At 31.5% G+C, this 12,933-nt stretch overlaps 1 protein-coding gene across 5 annotated transcripts in view; it reads left to right on the top strand.

Moving 5' to 3' along the window:
* The window catches only part of LOC143046814 (uncharacterized), a 29,013-nt gene extending 17,663 nt beyond the window's left edge, over window positions 1–11,350 (top strand). For 2 of the 5 annotated variants that reach the window (XM_076219878.1, XM_076219904.1), the window contains 6 exons: window positions 2,054–2,207; window positions 2,740–2,892; window positions 3,121–3,252; window positions 5,266–5,353; window positions 8,158–8,257; window positions 9,974–11,350. In XM_076219878.1, coding sequence (XP_076075993.1) covers window positions 2,054–2,207; window positions 2,740–2,892; window positions 3,121–3,252; window positions 5,266–5,353; window positions 8,158–8,257; window positions 9,974–10,945 — 1,599 coding nt within the window. In that variant the 3' untranslated portion in view covers window positions 10,946–11,350. Of the gene's footprint in view, window positions 1–2,053; window positions 2,208–2,739; window positions 2,893–3,120; window positions 3,253–5,265; window positions 5,354–8,157; window positions 8,258–9,512; window positions 9,533–9,973 lie in introns of all 5 variants that reach the window. The other 3 variants (XM_076219884.1, XM_076219898.1, XM_076219892.1) reach the window with 3 other exon arrangements.
* The last annotated feature ends 1,583 nt before the right edge of the window (window positions 11,351–12,933 follow it).

Below are 12,933 nucleotides of genomic sequence, written 5' to 3'. Positions count from 1 at the left end.
CGTAATCAAACCAAATGGCATTTTAAGAAAGAGGGGTCCATGAATTCATTTTCAAGTTAAATAAGTTCAAATGATAAAAATCAGTCGAAAACTGAATCTTTTCCTGATTAGTCATAGTTTGACGTCGCGAAAATATCAATTAACGTTAGCAACGTCATTACCTCCCCTGTAGCTGTATCGTATGCCCTTAAGTGAATACACTATTTGTGTCCTTTTAACTTAAATCCAAAAAAAAAATTTAGGGAGTTTGTCATTTATTTTCTTTTAAATAAAAATTACTCGAACACATCCGCGAAATCGCGGGTATTAAGAGCTTGGTTGAAAGTATGTAAACTGTTGTAGGATGACTTTTTGTAAAAAAAATTATGTCTGGAGAATCTTAGAAAAGGTATCAAACTGAGTCATAAAACATGGAAATAGGAAAATTATTTTGAGATCTAGCTCTCTCTTTTTTCTAATTTTTAAATTCCATGATTTTCGCGTTTTTGTAAACAATGAACAATGAACATACAAATAATATAAATAAAGTGTATTTGCTATGAACTATCAATACCAAGTTTCTTCTCCACGTCGATCACTGCGATATTATATAGAGAATCTATATATTATAGGATTATAATTATAGTATACATACAGAATAGCCCCGAGTAATTATGAAAATTAATGTTAAAAGAGGGTAGTAAAGGGGGTATCTGCCAGGAAGAACACGAAATTAAATTGCCATTTTACGATGAACGAACAATTAAACATTTCTTGCACGTTGATCATTTTATCGATTTCACGAAACACGGTGAATAACGAACCTTTTTTAACGGCTGCACGTAAAATAAAAAGTGGCTAAACACGTTGCACGATAATAACTCTATACCACCTCTTTAAATTTTAAAATCAGAAGTCTTAGGAGGGACTTGAAAGTATAATGACGAAAACAATATATATGTATCCGAACGCTTTTTTCTTTGCTTTTCTCCCAAAACACCCAATCTAAATAATCATAACAATGGATGACAATGCGAATATGCATGGTACCTACAAAACACAGAGGCATAATGATTAATTTATTGGGAAAGGAGGAGAAGCGACACACACAATGAGGTCTTCTCGTTTAATAATATAGATGCTTTAAATTTGCTTACAAAGGTTCATCCTAGATGAACATTTTCCGTTTTAAAAGTTATGTCATTGTAAACTTGCAGTATTTGAACGAATTCGGCTGATTTCAGAATATAATCAAAACCATTTGTAATGAACCTAACATATATATCAATTGTGTCGGCACATACAAACCAAAACCATAATTTTTGTAGGATAAATGTTGAGAAATATGTTAATGTCGGTTTTACACAGAATATCTCCTCTGTTGAAATATAAAAAAGTGTTACAAAAATACCGAATTCCAAGTCTAATTCAATATTGGGAAGTCCATAAAAACTGGCCGCCAAACAAATGCCATATTTCTGGAGTAAATAATTGGTAACGAAAATTTAAAAACAAAGAGTAAGTTATGGATTTAAATAGATAGATATAGGAAGTGCCAATGAGACAACTATCTATCCAAGTCACAATTTATAAAAGTAAACCATTACAGGTTAAGGTACGGTCTTCAACACGGAGCATCGGCTCACACCGAACAGCAACCTATAAACGGCCCAAAACATTACTAGTGTAAACCCAACTATACAGGATAACCAACCAAACAGGAAAAACAACTATCAAATCTATATTAAAAAAAAACGATTAACGTAAAGCACTTATGAACCACATCAACAAACGACAACTACTGAACATCAGATTCCTGACTTAGACAGGTGCAAACAATTGCAGCGGGATTAAGATAGGTCTGATTTTCAAGTATCTAGTTAAGAGGCTCTCAAATTACAATTACATGTGATATGACTAATTAACATGTATACCGTTTGAACTGCTACTTTCATGTTGTATATGCAATTCCTCCAGTTGGATTGTATATAAGTATCTACCCTTTATTGTCCTCATAAATATTTTTTTTTTCACTTTCTTCATCCAAATAAATTGTAATTCATATACTTTATAGACGTCACCACAAACGATAGAATTCAATACGACCTATCCAACAATCTATATTCCAGCCATCAATCAGTCTGTGCAGTATCTAATAGGAATATCACATCATTATTTAAACCAAACGTCTGGATTTATATGGTCAGATTGTGTTTTTATTGGCAACAGTAAGTAAATCAACAAACAATTTTCCAGTGTATATTGTATTGTAGTCTATAATCAAAGTTTTGACATTGATTCCAGTCATTGTTGAAAATTATTTTCATCTGTTCTATGCAATGTTTTATCAAAAACACTTTCACTTCAAGTGTTTAAAGTCAAATTCAATATCTAATGAAAACTTTTAAATTCTAATTGTTTAATTGAATGTTCGCGCCATCAAACTAAACATAGTTTATTTTGGTGTAAATATAGGTACCACTGTATTACTGACGTTCAAATATTATATATCGATTAAGAAAATACATCAAGGTTGCAAATATTAACTGAGAGAAATACATGAACTCCAAAAATACAAAAACAGGTGCGCCGGCATAGTAGGCGTCTCCTTGTTTGCAGACATGAGACATTCATATAAAAAAGAAAGGAAAATTGTTATATTATTATTATTGGTAAGCTTGGAAAGTATAATGAGTACGTATACATGCGTATTAGCATCCAACATTCCCTTTGTCATATAGCTTTTATCTTATTTTACAGGTTGGAATTTGAATTTAGATGTTGTATTTCGTCCCATTTTGACTCTGAAACAGCTTGAAGTTTATTGGTACTTTGAAAAGTGTAATTTACCAGAAGTCAAGAATTTAGTAAAATCCTATGAAGTAACAGCATGTGAAGACGGATCTTGTGCAAGTATGTCAAATATCATTTTTTGAATGAAGTAGGGGAAAGCTAAAAAAAAGTAGAGTTGAAAGAATGGGTTTTTTTTGTGTGTAGGTGTTTTTCAGTCTTGTTTTTTAGAAGCGGGACTGTTTAAAAATATATTATTCGAAAACAAATTTGTAGAATACAAATAAAATAACTTCCAAAGTTCTGTTTGAAAAGGCAGAACATACAAGGAATGATTATTTTCTTCTTCAGATTTTACAACCACGTTATTAGACGGTACCAAAACATCATTGAGACTATCACTGATGAACATTTGTATAATCATCACGCCTTATACAGTTCACGGAAAGGGTGTTCCACATAAGAGATGTTATATAAATGAAGGTCAGTATTTGCTGATATAAAAGATTCAGTCTGTTTATTGTTATAGATGTAATTTGATGGCTTTTTTTTCAAAAAGTCAGACTTGTTTTGTGATTTCAGAAAAAAATATATATGAAACCATTAGTTATCCATTCCATACCAACCGTTATTCATATATATTTCTTTTCCCGTTTCCTGAATCTTTTTTGACAGAAATAATGTCGACAAACTTTAATTCAGGAGTCTCTGGCCTTTTTTAGTCTTGTGGGTTTTTTTTTGTTTTTTTTTTTGTTCATTTGCATGTGTCGGAGTTTAGTTTGACGTCCATTTTCACTGAAATGGTACACGTTTTTGTAAAGGGGCCAGCTGAAGTCCACTTCTGGGAGTGGAATTTTTCGTTGTATTATTAAGACCCCTTGGTGGCTTTTGCCTATTTCTGTTGATGCCTGTTTGACACATTCTCCATTTCTATTTTCAATTTATTTAATCTTATGTTAAAATAGTACTTATATTTAATATCTGCTTGATAACTTTACATTGTTTCGAAAAGTTGTATGGTGTATTAATTTAAGACAACATGTACATACTCTTACTGGAATAAATCCACAGCAAGGGATTAGCGCCTCTTACTGTTAATAAGGTCTATAAGCCTTTCCAAAGCCTTCAAAAAGAAGCAAAAGCTTCAAGTTCAGGACCTCACATAAAAGCATTCTGAGTGAAGATCTTTGCTAACTGCTTATCGATAACAACATGTATGTGTATTTATAAACATTAGGTGCCATCTAAAGAAATTTCGGGCTATTACGAACAAAGTCTATCAATGTAATGATAATTCTACAATTGAACGAATTCCTGCTTCATATATATCATAGTAAAGAGGGTATGGATCATTTATACGAATTTTTCCTTTTAAAAAAAGTAAAATCACAAAAATACTGAACTCCGAGGAAACTTAAAAAGGAAAGTCCCTAATCAAATGGCAAAATCAAAAACTCAAATTATACTGATGAACAATTGAAAACTCAAGTAATAGATATCAGAGCTCAAACGGCAGCACTTTTGTGTTGACATAAATCACCATAGATATGTTTATTTTTAATAACTTTTTTATATCAAATGTTGAATGTTTCTGTATATCATGCTCTTCAACTTTGTATTTGATTTTGCTTTCCAGCTGTTTATATTTCAGTGTCACTAGTACAAAATGCGCGTCTCGAGTTCCAAATTTCAAACCTGGTATGTCATATGAGTTGTTATAAATCCAACGTTCACACTTGTATCAGTTACAACATGCTTTTACACATATTGGCCTTGACACATGGTTTTTGATGTGACTTTGGAAAGTTTGATGAATGATACAGCAAATGTGGTCAATTTATCAGGTCTTAAATATTTGGGATTCTTTCCATTTTGATTGTTTTCGCTCTTGGTTGTTTTGTCTGTTTAGTACCTGACCTTTTTAGATAAGCAATTAACATCTGCAGATATTTTTAATGAACGTGTGCTATTGATGCGGATGATTTTTTTTAAATTCATCAATACGTTATACGTTTAATGGAAATACGACAAGTTATCATACTCTCGATTTTTCGAATAAAGACCTGTCAAAGTACCATTTAATTATATTTCGATATTTATTTTATATATTTACTTTTGTCGGTAGTGGTGGGTGAATACCTTTTCTGGAATTTCATATTTTATGTTACGAATGAGTGTCTATACCAGTTTTTGGTGGGGTTCGTGTTGCTCAGCTTTTAGTTTTTTTTTTATGTCGTGTATTGTATACTGTTGTTTGTCTGTTTTCTGATTTCTTTCTTTAGTCAAGGTGTTTTCAGTTTATGTTCGACTTATGTGTTTGAATGTCCCTTTGGTATCTTTTTCCTCTCTTTTTGGAGCGAGAGTGTTTCTGAAGTTAAGCGATCCAATATTGTATTATTATATTGATTATGCCAATTAAATAAGCAAAAATTGAAGGAAAGAAATATCTTTTAATACATACCATTTGTGCCTATCCAATTTCTTCACTTTCTTCAGAAACAGCATATATAACGAAAAGGAACTTAACTGCGTTCTACATTGTAAGTGTGTCAATTGCTGTGTTATGCTGTCCTATTGTTGTAATGTAAGTATCAGTTCGTTACAATTTTAACGTTTTTCGAAATTCAAAGTTTTGTAAACAGTCTATTTATAAGTCTGATTATATCAATGAAATGTCCGTATCAGCAAAAAAGGTAGTAATAAATTGAAAGGTGGTAACCTCGGATGGTAAACCTACAAAATCAGTAGCATCGGTCAAGTGATTGTAAATAAACGTATCATGGATACCAAGACTTCAATGTTGAACACCAGACGCGCATTGCGTCTCTAAAAGACTCATTGGTGACGCTCGAATAAAAAAGTGTCAAAAAGGTAAAATCAAGTACGAAGTATAGTAGGATAAAATAAGTACATCTATAAGCGTTAAATACATAACAGCCAAGGATTTGATGTAATACTCGGTTGTAGGATGTATTAGTTCTTTGCGATAACATCTAAACGTAGTTGTTAAAAACCAAGTTGTAACTCTTAAAGACAAATTGAAAGAGTTGGTATTGCTTTGTTTCATTAAAAAGAATGGCCAACGAAGATACAAGTATCTTGTCTTAGGAAGGAATAATTCCTACTATGTAAAGGATCACTCTGATTCAAACAAAAAATTATCTGAAACTGACATTATCAAGATGCTTGATTTCTTGATTGACAACATATTTGTTACGTTCGAAAGACGTGTTTTGCAAACTATCAGCATGCAATGGGAACGAATTGTGCCCCTCTTCTTGTCGACTTGTTTCTTTGTTATTATGAGGCTGACTTCATACAGGAACTTCTTAGGAAGAAAGTCAAGAAGTTAGCACTATCCTTTAATAGATATAGGAAGATGTGGTGTGAGTGCCAATGAGACAACTCTACTTCCAAATAACCATTTAAAAAAAAGTAAACCATTATAGGTCAATGTACGGCCTTCAACAGGAGCCTTGGCTCACATCGAACAACAAGCTATAAAGGTCATCAAAATTACTAGCGTAAAACTATTCAAACGGGAAAACCAACGGTCTAATCTATATAAAATGAAAAAAAACGAGAAACGAAAAACACGTATAAATTACATAAACAAACGACAACTACTGTACATTAGATTCCTGACTTAGGACAGGTAAAAACATTTGCAGCGGGATTAAACGTTTTAATGGATCCAAACCGTCTCCTTTTTTCTGAAATTATAGCATACTCTACTTTCCGCTATATAGATGATGTTCTTTCACTAAATAATTCAAAATTTAGTGACTATGTCGAACGCATCTATCCCATTGAACTAGAGATAAAAGATATACAGTTAAGTCGGCCTCATATCTGGACTTACATCTAGAAATTGACAATGAGGGTCGATTGAAAACAAAACTTTAGACAAAAGAGTTGATTTCAGCTTTCCAATTGTGAACTTTCCATTTCTAAGTAGCAACATTCCAGCAGCACCTGCATACGGTGTATATATCTCCAAATTGATACGATATTCCCGTGCTTGCATTTCCTATCATGATTTTCTTGATAGAGGGTTGTTGCTCACAAGGAAGCTATTAAATCACTAGTTCCAAATGGTGAAGTTGAAATCATCTCTTCGTTAATTTTACAGAAGTCATCACGAGTTGGTTGACCGTTATGGAATAACCGTTTCACAAATGATATCGGATATGTTCCTTACGTCGTAACTACAATCTCCTTCCCTTTCAGAAATGTGACCTATCAAATTACACTATTTACCGGATTTGTTATCTCATAAGCAACCACGACGGGTGTCACATGTGGGGCCGGATCTGTTTACCCTTCCGGAGCACCTGAGATCACCCCTAGTTTTTGGTCGGGTTCGTGTTGTTTATTCTTTAGTTTTCTATGTTGTGTCATGTGTACTATTGTTTGTCTGTTTGCCCTTTTCATTTTTAGCCATGGCGTTGTCAGTTTATTTTCGATTTATGAGTTTGACTGTCCCTCTGGTGTTTTTCGTCCCTCTTTTATCGCTGTTTTTCATGTCAAAATTACAATTAGGCCCCCTATAAGCAACAAAGTCGCACATATCAACGGAAGATCGTTTCGGCCCTAGCAATAGGTCCGAGACGAATTAAATGGTATATTTCAAAAACGATGCATTTGTTCATTAAAGCGAATTCTTGAAGAAATACTCACTAAACAAACAGACGTGCAAAATTAGTACCGTTTCTTTTCTTGAATTTGCACTTCTCAGTGTTTGCAAGACTTGAAAAGTGATAATATTGTCACTAAATTTTCCACTAAAAGCATATGGTAGACTTATAATTTCAATACGTCTAAAGGCATATAAATCGATCGAAGATTTATATCAATCTATACAGTATTTTTTTAAGCACGGTAATTGTCATTTTATTTTAATTATAGTTCATGAAAGAGTATTGTTAAGCATTAAAATATTCACTATCTCTTTTCTTCCGACTCCCTATTAAAACTACCTAGGCTTCTGTTTCAAACTTTTTTAAATAGAAAAGTCATTCAATATACTTTATGCGTTGGTTGTAATTTAAATAAAATGGTATCGTGAGTGTTAAAACTCATTTCTAGTTTAACTAATTATGTATTTGAAAGTAAGTCAATTAGTTTTCATATGTGGCCCAATTTTTTTAACTCCAATTTGTTTTTGTTTTGTCTTTGTGTCTTTTCTTTTTCAATGACTGGTTACATTTTTTTTGCAGATCAGGGCAAAACACACCTCTAGTTTCTGTTGTGATAACTTATGAATACTACAATTTGACTATACATCATACACAAAAGTGTTTGTCTGTACTCATTATCCTGTCTACAAAACCATAAAAAAATCCAGTTGCTGCATTCATACAATTGCTTGCGTTTTTTTTTTTGTAGAATTCTGTGCATAAAATATAGACGATGGAGTAAAGGTCTAACAGATATAGAAACTACCACTGTCGTGTCAAGCAGGGATGGGGTAATTAAAAATGTAATGGTAATTAAGTGTAATGCATTACAATTTTCCATGTAATTGAATGTAATGTGTAATTTAGCATTTTTTTTAATTACATGAAATGGTAATTTAATTAATTACATTGAAAAAAACATGTAATGCTCAATTACTTTTGAATTACATTTCAATTACATACACTTTTATGGTGTTACAGTTAAGGATTTGTGTTTAATAATATAAATTGTAAAATTATATATATTTTCCAAATATTAATATCAATGCTTATTGATATATGAAGTCTGTAACTTATTCTGAAGTTTTTATATTTATTTGACCTACAGATTTTTTTTAATAGTCTTATCATTTAAAAAAATGTTTTTAAGAAAGATCTTTAACTAAATTGATAAGTTATAAACACCTTGTTAAACAAAAACAATAAAATGTGTCACTGTGAAACATCTTTCTGAGACAGTTCATTTAGAATTTTTAAATCATTGCAACAATCATTTTGTCAAATTAGTATACACAAAAGGAGTATAGAAATAAAAATTAACAGCTGTAAAAACAAATAGCAATTTATCAGATTAAAATGTCCAGGAGCAATGCCACTATTACAGATATTTTATCTAATTAGCAAAATATTGCTAATCTTTTAACATTATATACATTATTTACACTAAAAATTATTTTCAATATTGTGACCAGCACACTTTTTAATATTTTTAAAGTAAAATAAAAAAATATTTTAAATTCATTTATAATTTCTTTATTCATATTGCATGTATTATGTTTAATTCAAATGAGTTCATTTCTGCGATGTCAAAATACCCCTTGATGTATTGGCAAGTTAATAGGAACAAATTCCCTCTGCTATCAATATAATAATCTTCTGATCATAAAAATTCCATGTCCTGATCAAGCAATATCTTGCACAACATAAGCTCCTGTGGAAAGACTATTTACAATTGCTGTTTTCAGACCAAAAGATTCAGACTTATTGACAAAACATTAAAATAACTATATTAAATGATTATCTAATGCAACGCTTAAAAACTATGCTTACTATGAATATTTTACACATGCATTATATAAACATGTAAAATATTGTTACCAAATATCATGATGAAATGTAATGTGTAATTTAATTAATTACTCTAGTAAAGTAATTGTAATTTAGTTAATTACATTTCAAAAACTGTGTAATGTGTAATTAATGTAATTGACCATTTTTGCAATGTAATGTGTAATTTAATTAATTACATTCCAATGTAATTGACCCCAAGTCTGGTGTCAAGCAACAACCGTGTAATGTTGAATGTAAGCCATCTACGTTGCATTAAATATATATTCGCTTCCGTAATGAGATATATTTTAAAATATTGTTCATTCTTTATTTAATTATGACAATGAAATAGACCATAAAAATTATAATCTGAATATACATATATTCTTTTATTACCGGATTTCAGTTTTGACAGTGGTTAAAACCATTAGCATTTATAATACAACCATAAAAATTATGATTAGTGTTTACGTTTTATAAGCATCGAACCTTGTAACTTTAACATGTATCGTCAACACATTTGGGAACCATATTCTGTACTAGATTATTGTAAAAACTATACCTCTCTTAGATAAACAGATTACAGAATAAAGTAACAATAAGATAATAGCATTAAGAATGATAAAACAGAGAATTTCAAAATATCAATTTATAATATTTAAATTTTCTTCCATTTATTTCATTTTTTTATACAGGGACGAGTGCGTCATGGCGATAATGGTTTCTCTGGTGTGCCACTCATTTCTGATGTTGTCTTTAATGGATTAATATCTTGTAATCAGGTACAAGGATCACTAGTGAGTGATTCATCCACTACGTACCCGACCACCATATCAAAGTCATTGTATGTACAGGTTACTCAGAAAGACACACCCGAAACTAATATGTCAGCTTCTACCTCATTTGGTGCTTCTGGTGAAACCTTGCGTTCCCAAGCAACTTCAGATAAGTCAATAGAATCATACGTGGATGCACAACAAATTCAACCAGGCTATCCTCCAGCATCTCATCGTATTTTACTAACAAAAGGGAATTCAGACGTATCGGAGACAATTTTAGAATATCCCTCTTTAAAAGATGCACACAATTGTTCAAATGTAACAACGTCTTCTCTGCAAACTGATGTATGTGATAACTTGTCGTCATTACCTACGAATCAATGTGCATTTTCCACTTCAGATATAGACTCATACGTTGTTGAGGACATTTTATTAGAAAATAATTGTTTAAATAGGCACCGATCAGAACCAAGTAGCTGTTTAAATGTGGATTGTTATTCTGCCGGAGATTTGGAAACGTTAAATCCGAATGGAAAGTTGATAATACATGTCACAAGTAATTATTCGGATCCTCAACATACATCACTGGAATCGTTTTCTGCTGATTCAAACACTGATCACACACAAGAAACAAGTGAATGTACAGAGGAGTGTATGTATTCGCCTCACAATACGATTGACTTATCTATGGAAGACAGAAAAGATGAAAAATTATCAAATCAAAGAGAGAGGGATATTTTAGAAAATTTTCAAATTTCACCTTCACGCTTTGATAATGATAGTGTTACAGGATCAGTTAATTTGTGTGTGCAGCAACAAGATACTGGTTACATTACAGAGCCTTTAATTTCCACACATCCAATCCCAAGGAATTCCAAATCTTCATGATACAATGAATTAGAAAACAGAGCAGATAAAGCAAGAGGCATTTATTTAGTGTCGAGCATGATCAGTGCTCTAGGCCACATGTGCTAACCGCGACAAAAGTGCATAATATTAAAGAAAATAACGACAAAGCAGAAAACTTGATTTCAAAAAGTCCAACAGTGTTGTTTTATGCTTGTCCAAAAGAAAGTCCATAGGCACTGGTTTAAAAATATCGTTATTTCTGTTTTGCAAACCAAGTCTGTAAATTATCAATCAAATTGTAATAATGAATTATCAACTGTGATAGATTTTATTGGGTCAGTTTTATTATGATTTCTGATTTGTTGACTACATTAAACTTTAAAGTGTATAAAGTGTTTAATCAAAATAAATAATGTCCCGAATCGGGAATAATCTGAATATCAACGGATCGTATATTCAGTATTTTTGTATTCATTTAATACCATTTTTATTGATTAGAAAGAGAATAAATCCAGCTTTCAATTGTAATTCAATTAAACAATCTCATTAAGTCAACAAATGAAGATATGGTATGAACACCAAACGGTGAACTCCATCGTACCAAGTCAGGATTATGGCAGTGGTTCTTTCTATGTCTTTTTGGCGTTTTTTATTTTTTTGCATTTCAGTGTTCCTGTTGTTCCTTTGTTTTACTCTTATAGTTGAGGTGTTACAATCGATTAAAGTTTAATTTGTAACTCGGATTTGTCTTCTTTCAACCGATTTCTGACTTTTGAACACCGGTATACTACTGTTGCCTTTTTGTAAGTTTGTAAGTCAAGTTTGTAGGAAATTAGGATGACAACGTTCACCTCTGGTATGTTCTATACTCCTTTTTGTCGTTCTCGCTTTCGTGTATCTCACCCTTTGCGTCAGGTCCTGTTCCTTTGATTGAGGTATTTGAAATTTCTAAATAGTGTTTTCGGAAATAAAAACACAAAAATCCATGAATTTGCTTAATACATTTGACAATTAAACCTTACTTATATATCCGTAATGAATTTTACGAGATATAAGTGTCGAAATTTTTTTCATCGAACGTAGAATAGTTATTAGTGTCTTCCTTTATGTAAAATCGAGGGTTTAATTTGAGCTTTTTGAGGGTTTATTTAAAGGCTTAAATATTCACTATATGCAGTGACAATAATGTACATGTTGGTAATCACCGTGGGAAATTCTTAAAATGTCCTGTACCAAGTCAGGATTATGGCAGTTGTTCTTTCTATGTCTTTTTGGCGGTTTTTTTTTTTTTTTTTTATTTTTTTTTTTTTTTTTGCATTTCAGTGTTCCTGTTGTTCCTTTGTTTTCCTCTTATAGTTGAGGTGTTACAATCGGTTTAAGTTTAATTTGTAACTCGGATTTGTCTTCTTTCAATCCATTTCTGACTTTTGAACAGCGGTATACTACTGCTGCCTTTTTGAAACTCACTCAACCAAATTTTTACCTTTATGAATTTTTGATAATTTGTTTTTTTATATATTTTTTTCTAATTTGAAAAAAGAATTCGTCTTCGACTTCGTCCTTTTTTATCTAGCTTTTTTCAATACATTATGGGGATTTCTCATTTTGTTAGCAAATAGGAAGACCGAGTGTGCTCTGAATAAATATCATATTAAAATTCAGTGAAACATGTAATAAAGGTCACCTCTTTTAAGAGAAAACCTGTCTTGGCAGGTCACCTTTTGTTTTTTTCCTGCTGTAGTATTGTTTCTGTATTTTGAACCTCAAATCAAAAGTCATCTCTTTTATAATGTTATGTTTCTCTGGTGCTAAGGGTGGCCTTTATACAGGTTTGACTGTATCAACAAAGGTTTCCAATCGAGACAGCTCGCTTGGCAGTGTTTTACAAAAGTTTTAAGTACTATTTATTATGATTAATGGCGAAAAAATAAATCACATCGGATTAATTATTTGTCATTTATAAAATCCCCAGATCTATCAGCTAAATTATATTTCTATTAAATATTTTTAGTTTTTGAAATATCATT

The sequence above is a fragment of the Mytilus galloprovincialis genome, chromosome 1 (genome assembly GCF_965363235.1).
Source record: "Mytilus galloprovincialis chromosome 1, xbMytGall1.hap1.1, whole genome shotgun sequence".
In the NCBI taxonomy this organism is placed as follows: domain Eukaryota; kingdom Metazoa; phylum Mollusca; class Bivalvia; order Mytilida; family Mytilidae; genus Mytilus; species Mytilus galloprovincialis.
Note: the sequence above shows the minus strand (reverse complement) of the source record. Positions and strands in the feature narration are given on the sequence as shown.